Source organism: Stegastes partitus, unplaced genomic scaffold (assembly GCF_000690725.1).
Source record: "Stegastes partitus isolate 25-593 unplaced genomic scaffold, Stegastes_partitus-1.0.2 Scaffold143, whole genome shotgun sequence".
NCBI classification, from domain to species: Eukaryota; Metazoa; Chordata; class Actinopteri; family Pomacentridae; genus Stegastes; species Stegastes partitus.
In genome coordinates this window covers 98,841-108,388 of record NW_007577874.1, presented here as the reverse complement: position 1 = coordinate 108,388, position 9,548 = coordinate 98,841, and the positions used below count along the sequence as shown (strand labels likewise).

The 9,548-nt window shown below is 41.4% G+C and overlaps 1 protein-coding gene across 1 annotated transcript in view; it reads left to right on the top strand.

The window, feature by feature from the left end:
• The window catches only part of LOC103355339 (phospholipase D1-like), a 53,648-nt gene extending 46,698 nt beyond the window's left edge, over positions 1 to 6,950 (top strand). The window contains exons 18-20 of the mRNA XM_008279088.1: positions 37 to 190; positions 670 to 787; positions 2,152 to 6,950. Coding sequence (XP_008277310.1) covers positions 37 to 190; positions 670 to 787; positions 2,152 to 2,376 — 497 coding nt within the window. The 3' untranslated portion in view covers positions 2,377 to 6,950. The remainder of the gene's footprint in view (positions 1 to 36; positions 191 to 669; positions 788 to 2,151) is intronic.
• Positions 6,951 to 9,548: the final 2,598 nt, after the last annotated feature.

Here is a 9,548-nt window from a genome sequence, read left to right as displayed (position 1 = left end):
ACCGTCCTTCTCACCTGTCGCTGCGTTCCTCTGCAGGCTCGGCCAACATCAACGACCGCAGCATGCTGGGGAAGAGAGACAGCGAGGTGGCCGTGATCGTGGAGGACTCGGAGACGGTTGCCTCGGTGATGGACGGGCAGCAGTACGAGGCGGGACGGTACGCTCTGGAGCTCCGCCTGGAGTGCTTCAGGTACGGACATCATCAGGAGGAAGCCTTAAGCATCAATCTGCTCCTTTCCTGCATCAGTTTTTGTTTCTGTCTTTATTGATGTCAAGGAAACACGAGGTTTTGGAATCAGAGCGTCTCAGAAACAATCCATCGGTTGTTTAATGAAGTGAAACTGAATCTCTTCTGCGCTGATTGCAGCTTTTATTTGATGTAACTCTGATGATCGATGAACTAAAATGTCTCCTGGGCAGCTAGTTTCACTTTCTGTACTAACTGAAGGTAAACATGAGACTTTTTTGTGACGTTTTTGTCATTTTTTTAGTGTTTATTTGACTTATTCACTCAGAACTGCTGCAGCTTTGCTCCTTTTAAGCCTCTTCATGTGGATTTATGGTCAATATGCACCAAACAAAACTTCCTTCACGTCAAAGTGAAGCCAGTTTTCTACTCGGTGAGGTCACTCGTCTGATTCCAGTCGTCCTTATTTATCGTCTGTTCAGGACCATCCTCGGCGCCCACACTGACCCCTCCATCGACGTGTCGGATCCGATCAGCGATCAGTTCTACAAGGAGGTCTGGATGGCCACCTGCGCTCGCAACGCCACCATCTACCAGAAGGTCAGTCCGTGATGCTTCCATCAGCTTCATCAGGAACACAGGAGGAGGTTAAAGTGACCAATGAGAGCACAGGAGGAGGTTAAAGTGACCAATGAGAGCACAGGAGGAGGGATGAACACAGCATTTGGTTTTACTTTGAGCTTCCTGGTTGCTTGTTTGTTGTCATTTTTAGTTAACGCGGCCGCAGTTCCACGTATTTGTCTGTCAAAGATGAAAATAATAATAATAATCAAACGATCTGTGATGTTTTAAAGCAACCAGACTGAAGTGATGAACATGTTAGAGGACAGACAACAACAGAAACCGGATTAAATCCATCATGGAAAGCAAACGCACTGATAAAACTAAAACTTTTATATTTTTGGGTCACACAGAAGCAGTTTGAAGAGTTTATTTATGGTTCTGCAAAACTGTGTTGAACATTTTTCTGTCAGTTGATTAGAACGAACAGACGGAACAACAAATCGATGAATCACTTATTAACTGTAAATGGAGCCACGGTTCAGCTTCTCAATCAGCGATTCAATTTATAGTTTTTCTGTTTTTAAGAAATTATGATTATTGTTTTGGACCCTGTGTCATTTCTATTATTTTCATATTTTCCAAACATAATTTAAATTTGAATCAGTGTCCTCATTTATATTGTTAGGGTTTGGTGTCCTCTGCTGGCTGAAGCCTTTTTATTTACCAATTTAATTCAAGTTTTTAATCTGAAAAAAATAGTTTTGTATTTCTGACCCTGTGCAATTACATCATTTATTTTCTAAATATTATTTTAATTAAGTTTTGGTTTTCTCTGATGTATTTAATGGAGATCAGAGCCAAAGCCAGTATTTTTAATTATCAATTTAATTCAAGTTTTAAATTTATTTTTCAAGATTGAAAAATAATTTTATTGTTTCTGACCCTGTGTAGTTACTTCATTTATTTTTTAAATATTATTTTATCCAAGTTTTGGTTTCCTCTGCTGTATTTAATGGAGATCAGAGCTATAGCCAATTTTTTTGTTAGCAATTTAATTTTTATTTATTCTTTAATCTTTGAATCATAGTTTTATTATTTCTGACCCTGTGTAAGTATTTAATTTCTTTTTCTTTTTTAAAACTATTATCTTAATTTTAATACATTTCTATTAAGTCTTGGTCTCCTCTGCTCTATTTAATAGGAACCAGAAGCCTTATTATAAAACGTGTAGCTGAACACACTATATACACACTGTAGGTCGATGTTCAGTCATAAACGCTTCATAATGGATCCAAAAAACAGCAGAACAGATTTAAAAGTCATCTCTTCTAATGTGTTGGAACCATGTTTGGGTTCAGTTCTTGACACCAGACCCGTTTTCCTTCCCTCGGCTCCTTCAGGTTTTCCGCTGTCTGCCGTCCAGCGACGTCCGTAACATCCTGGAGCTGGAGGGCTACCTGGCCAAGCCGGGCCTGGACAAGGAGGACCTGCCGCGGGCTCACGAGGAGCTCAAGAAGATCCGCGGCTTCCTGGTCCAGTTCCCTCTGCAGTTCCTGTGCGAGCAGAACCTGCTGCCTCCCATCGGCTCCAAGGAGGCCATGGTGCCGATGGAGGTCTGGACCTGAGCGGGACGGACTCGTGGAAGCGCTCGTGTGTCGGTCAGGTGGCTGAACCTGGCGCCGTTCTGGAGGTCCGAGCTGCTGAACAGAACTGCACAGCTGAAGTTGTTTTCATGTTTTTACTCTTTAACAAACGACTACGTTCACGTCTTTACTCGTATCGTCACCAGTGACTCGCGGTCGCTCGTTAACCAGCAGCTGTGAGGTTTTTAGCCCTGAATTTAGACTCCTGTCAAATCACACGACGGCTGCAGTCCAGATTTCTAGCACCTTAACGAGGGGCGCTAATGATTAACTGTTAATCAAATAATAAGAATTTAACAGACAAGACAGAAGGATGATGGAAGACATGTTGTCGATCAGCTGTAGTACCTGGTTGCGCCACCAGGTGGAGCCTCTTGCTGTTGAGTGAGCTCCAGGTGTGTTTGCTGCACCTCCCTGATGTCTAACTGTGGCCGTCATGTTAATGAAATCTGCAGAATGAACGGTGTCTGGTGGTGGTCGGGTTTAGCTAGCAAGCTGAGGCTCATGCTAACGATGCTAAGCTAGGATTATCAGACAACAACGCACACTAGTGTATAACTAACTTCCAGCATAGTTGAAACTATCGTGATGGAGGGCATCTATGACTCTCTGAGTGTAAATTAAACACTGACTTTACGGGTTCTTCACACTGCAGCTCGTCTGCTGCGTTCGATACGTCAGATTTTGTCGCTGACTTTAAATTAAGTCGTTATTTTTGGTTGTTTAATCTAAAATCCGTTAACCTGGAGTTTACTTTATCTGCTCTTCTAGCTCCTGATGTGACTGAACCGATTCAGCAGCAAACGTTATGCATCAGCAGCTAGAAGCAGTTTTTACAGGAAAACGTCCACTTTATCGACTTCATCGCATTTATTTGATCAAAATCGTGTCACGCCGAGTTTTGTAGAACAGACGTGGATCTGCTCTGTGAAACAGACGAGTGGCGGCTTCTGAAATTACTTTAAAAAGCACAAGTTCAACGGATTGTCTCGTAGCAGAGGGAGCGCTGCCTGTCAGGCTAAACTCAGGGCTGAAAACATCACGTTACAGTAGATAACCAGCAGGTTCTCTGAACGCCGTTCTGATGGTATTTACAGAATCCTGCAAGACTGTTTGAAACATCTGCATGAACAACAAAACGTGGGGAAAAGTAGCTTTGAACCTGTTTTTGACTCACAAATTGATGATTTTTTTTTTTAATCAAACAGTCGACAAGATATTTTTTTACATCAAGATTCAGCAAATATCATCAGGACGGTGGGATCACTTCTGTTATTGATTATTAATGTTTGGCTCAGTAGACCAGCAGCTTGTTTTCTCCAACCAACAACTGAAGCTCCAACATTTGCAGCCCTGTAAGACCAAGAACAAGTTTTTCTCTTCGTCTTGAAAAGCGATAATTTGATTAATTCCGACTAATCAACCTTCAGTCAATCATCTCTCAGAGAAACCAGTGTTTAGCTGCTCCGTGACCTGAAGATTCGAACTAGAAAACCCAACTCTGCCTCCACTTCTAGACTTGCTGCTGCAGTTCTGTTCTCGTCGGCTGTTTTCGAAGCAGCGTCGCCTCCAGAAGCGCTTTGCACACACGAGTGGACTAAATGTACAAACGGGGGAAACGTGGATGCTCCTTCCACTCCTACGAACACGGTGACGAACTCCACGGTGCCTGAAAATCTGGGCGTCATGTTTACAAAGAAGAAGAAGAAGTGGTGAAGGAAGTGACCCCCGCCGAGACCCCACGGCCTCCAACAACACTATGCAACGTCCGAGGCCGGCGAACGCAGCTCTGACTCTCCTGAGAGAAGACACTAAATACATAAAAGCAGCCGAGGATGAAGAGCAGCATCGATTCTTTTTCCTTTTTCTTCTTTTTTTATTATTATCTCTCATACCTCTGCTTTTAATATTTATGTCAACCAGGAAATCACAAGTGCCAAAGACTGACGTTAAAGCAGTTCATCTACATTCCTCATACTGTGGATTCTAAGCCTCAAGTGACCTGTCTTTGTTCTCTAACGTGGTCTTTGCAGTCCGCCATGGAGCTCTAGTCCACAGGTTTCCTCTCATTTCCTGGATAGAACCACTTTAGTTTGAAAAAGAATCAGTTTATATGCAAGATCCACATGTAATAAACCGCATATTTGCCTTCAGACTGGCAGAAAAAATAATCAAAACTGTGCAAAAGTCGAGTTTTCTCCAGGAGTCTGTGAGAACATTCAGATGAAGCTTCTGGACGACAGAAGCCTCAGATTCATGCATGATGTGTTTATTAAAATGTTTAACACGACGTCAGAAAGAGGAAATCCTCGCAGCTCGTAGATAACATCGGCGCTATTTTGCACATTTAAAGCTGCATTTGGTGATTTATTTATTTATTTTTTGGCCACTAGGGGGCAGCAGAACAAGCAGAAAACGCAACATCCCACTTTTTTTTGCTCCGTTTTTGGTCTCCACCATCTCTGGAGCAAAATATCCGAATCGTCAGCTGCTAAATGTTCCACTAGTTCTACCAGCTAGTTGTTGTTTACATCTGTTTGTTTACCAGAGATTGTTTCTGCCAAGTTTAAATGGAAATAAGGTGAATTAACGCAAAGCTGTCGCCTGTTTACGCAGCCAACAAATACGGCGCAATCATGTTTTTGTTCCAGTGAAGACATTTGGTTCCACTGAATATCAAATCTAATACGACAGAATTAATCATTCAAACGTGTTTATGACTTAAAATACAGCAGAAATTAGCTTGGCAGTCCTCGTCCCAGCAGCAGAAATGCTAAAATGTACATTAAGATTCTGTAAAAAAAACTCTAATATACATTTAAGTTCTCTGAAGTTTGCTAGAAATATATAAATATAGGTAGAAGTAAATTCAAATCTGTATTTCAACATAAACTATTAAAAAAACAACATTAGCGGTTGACCAACATCCTTCATTGTTGATTGGCTGTTGCTCACGTCATGTAACCAATCAGATGGCGCTGTGGGCGGGACGTTGTTTCATAGCCATAAACAAGTACTTTAACATTTTCTAGAGAAAAAAAAAATTGCATCGACTAGCTACCGTGACGTCCATAAATCCAGTATCTGTTCTCTTTTAGCTCCATGTTTGGTCTCCTCCACCGGATACCGAGAACAAATCCTGGCTCTTTAGCTGACAGAAAATATCAAATCATTGAAGTTAAAGTTGCTAAAATACTGTGTAGAGGTGGAAAACACGTAGTAGAAATCAATTAATTGAGTTTTAGTTCTATATGATCATTAACCACGTTAATTTAACAGCTCATTGTTTAGCCGCCCAGATTTAAACTTTACTGTTTTGGGTCTTGCTTATTGATCTTGTGTGGGGGGTTTTTCCACACAAAGGCAGCTGTTTCAGAGAAGAAGCCTTATTACTGGCAGAAAGACACAGTTTTTAGCAGAATTTAGCTCCTAAACAGTTTTATGTTGTTGTTAGGAGGTGGTGGAGACCAAAAACGGAGCTAAAAGAGAGTAAATACTGGCTTTAAAGTCACCAGATGCACAGAAACACAACTTCACTGTGTGGATAATGTTGTTTAATGTGTAAATAATCAACTCTTTGCTTTATTTGAAAAACAATGTGAGAATTTTGAGTTTGTAGTTTGTTTCTGCTGCACCCAAATGGTCAAAAACTGAACTATTAGTGCAGGTTCAGGACATTTACAGGAACGGAGAGCTAATTAAAGTTTTATTACCCCACTTGGTAAAGCATTAGGAGCGATGGCATGTCTGTGTTTCACATCAGAATCTGTTTTCTGCTCCTGGGAAAGCAAATGTTTGTGTCTGAATTCCTGATTTTCTGACATGTCTCAAACGCAGCATGGATATTCGACCGTGTCTTCCTCGTTTGTTGTCTGCATGACGCTGTTTTGTGCTGTAAACTTTACCTTAAAATACATGAAAATGGACTCGACAGACCTGCAGCTTGTTGCCATTTGCAGAGAAAAGCATGAAGCCTGCGGCGGTTTCCTTCAAAGCCATCACTGATGTTGAACAGCGTGCCTGTCCGCCACACCGACCTGAAGCTTGCTGTTCATATTTATGGACAACGGGACAAACATGTGCTTGTGCTTCTTTCTACTCGTCCTCTCTACCTCCCAGCGTTTCTACCTCCTGCTCCAGAGCTTCTCGGCGATCGTTTACTTGCAGCTTTTCTCAAATTGAACCAAAATAAATAAAGGTGGCACGGAGACATTTTAAACTGCTCTTCTGTGCGATATCAGACTGTTTACGTCTAAATCAGAGAGTATGAAACGATGCAAACCTGAACTGAATTAACTGAAGCAAAAAGGTGGATTCGGTTGAGCCGTTTCCTCGTTTTTGTTTTTTTTTCTTCTTTAAATCTGGGCTGCAGAGGTTGGAAACGCTGACCTGTCCTGTCTTTTCTCTGCTCGCCTTGTATCTCTATGAAAATGCACTATTTTGCACAGACTGTAGTTTTCTGGTGGCGACTCTTTACCTTAAACTCGATCTGCAGTACACGTCATGTGTTGCTTTTGTGAAACGATGAATTAAATAAATGAGCTATTAACAAGGAAGAGGATCCGACCCTTTTCTTAACGCGTCACATGGATAGTAGTGAATTAAATCGGTTTGTTTCTGCATTTTCTGTCTGCAGAATCTGCTTTGTCTTTCCAGGTGGACTCCCTCTGAAGAACATCAGCAGTCATGGATGTAGGTTTTACATCCAGTTTGTTCCTTTTCTGCATCGATTTGTGGCAGAAATGTCTTAAATATGTAGAAGAAAACACACAACAAAAACAGATGCAGTGTTAAGATTGTGGATTTAAAACTGATTCGGTTGAAGTTTTCGACATGGCTTCATTAAATACACTAAGGTTTTTGCACGAGCTGGTTGAGAGGAGAACTTATGGTCGATGATACTTGGAATGACTCCCAATTCTGGACTTTTTGTTGACATATTTTCATTTTCCAGACTAAAAATGGCGTTTTTTTAATGTTTTTTGGTTCTTGCTTAATACTCTTGTGTGTGTTTATTCCAGACGAAGTTTGTTTTTTGCAGAATTTAGCTCCTAAACAGTGACGTATTGTCTGTAGGAGGTGGTGGAGACCAAAAACGGAGCTAAAAGAGAGTAAATACTGGATTTAAAGTCACCAGGTGCACTGAACACAACTTCACTGTGCGGATAATGTTGCTGAATGTCTGCTGAATGTGTAGATAAGCAACGTTTTGCTTTATTTAAAAAACAAAACAAAAACATTTTCTAACATTTTTATTTTTTTCCCATCGACTAGTTACCATGACATCCATAAATCCAGTATCGGCTCTCTTTTAGCTCCATTTTTGGTCTCCTCCACCAGATACCGAGAACAAAATCTGTCTCTTTGACATCAATGATTTGATATATTCTGTCAAAGTTGCTAAAATGCTGCATAGAGGTAAGGATAACACATAGCAGTTATCAATTAATTTAGTTTTCGTTCTATATAATCATTAGCAAAGTTCATTTTAGCATCTTCCAGCTCATTGTTTAGCCACCCAGATTTAAACTTTATTGTTTTGCGTCTTGCTTATTGCTTGTGTGTGTGTTTTTTTCCAGACAAAGGCGCTGTTTCAGAGGAGAAGACTTATAAACTCACAATTTACTACCTGATTTGTGTTGTTGTTGCAGAATTTAGCTTCTAAACATTTATACGTTTTCTTTGGGAGGTGGTGGAGACCAAAAATGGAGCTAAAAGAGAGTAAATACTGGGTTTAAAGTCCCCAGTTGCACAGAAACACGTCACAGTGCGGATAATGTTGTTTAATGTGTAAATAATCAACTCTTTGCTGTATTTATAGAACAATGTGTGAATTTTGAGTTTGAAAAAAGATAAAGCTAACGGTCCTTTAACTCTGAAAATATTCACAGTATGAAGGTGAAACTTTGCTTCCTTAAACTGAAGTTATTGTAGAAGCTGATTGTGAGGAGAACTGATGGTCGATGATTCATGGAGTGACTCCCGACTCTGAATTCTTTGTTGAGATATTTTCATTTTCCAGACCGAAGCTGAATCCGGTGTCTCCATCACCGACGACTGAAATCAAATCAAGCGGCGTTTCTCGTGTGCTTCCTCTGATCCGGCAGGAGAACAAAGGCGTCTCGTCCTCCGTCTGATCCGACTCGGCGATGAAACGCTTCATCACGCCCGAGTGTTTCCATCAGGGGGATGAAAACAGCGCCTGTCCTCAGGAAACCTCCGTCGCCCTGCAGGTCCCGTCCAGGCCTCTGGGTGGCGCCACACTAACAGGATTTAAATGTGGGAAGGCCAGAAGCAAGTGGACAAAACCTGCAGCGAAGGGAACCAGCAATGCACCAGAACACAGTGAACCCAGCTTCATCGGGTTCAGAAGTCCAACGTTGGATGAAGGAAAACTTTTAGTGAAATCTTTACTTTCAGGTTTGTCCAAACATACGAACGTTTTAGAAAATAATCTGTCATAATAATCCAATAAAAATCAAAACCGCCTCTAAAACACAGCGTACAACTAATGACGAGCGATACAGCCGCTCAAACTGTGTAGTAAAAATACACAAAGGCGTAGAAACGGAGCTGCAGCCGACGGATTTAGTCAAGACGACCGACTGAGACCAAACCGGGTCGGAGGAGCTCGAGGCCAAAGACGGTGTCCAAAAAAGCAACGACAGCGAGACACAAAGGAGGCTGAAAATGATCACAAAGAGGGAGTTAGAGTCCAACGACAACAGACACAAAACAAGCACAAAGACACACAACAGCTGCAGTGAACAACTCGATGTGGCAACAGGCTGCAGACGGAGGCTAAACCACTGCAAAATGCACAAAGAGACACAAAATGACAACAAGAAGATGCCAAAGAACTCCCAAGAAATGGAAAACGGCAGCAAAAAACTTCAACGTGTCCAAAACGCAACAACGAAAACACACAAAATGTCTATAAAAGGATTCCAAATACCTTCACAGTAACACAAATCAACCACAAAGAGACACAAACTAATGTGAAAGGGCGACACATGACGACAACGACTGAACACCTGCAACAAGCCACAAAAGCGACAACAACACGATGCTAAACCAACACAAGGAGACACGAAATGACATGCAGTATAACCAAACAGAAATATTAAGGAGCCATAACACAAAACTACCACAAA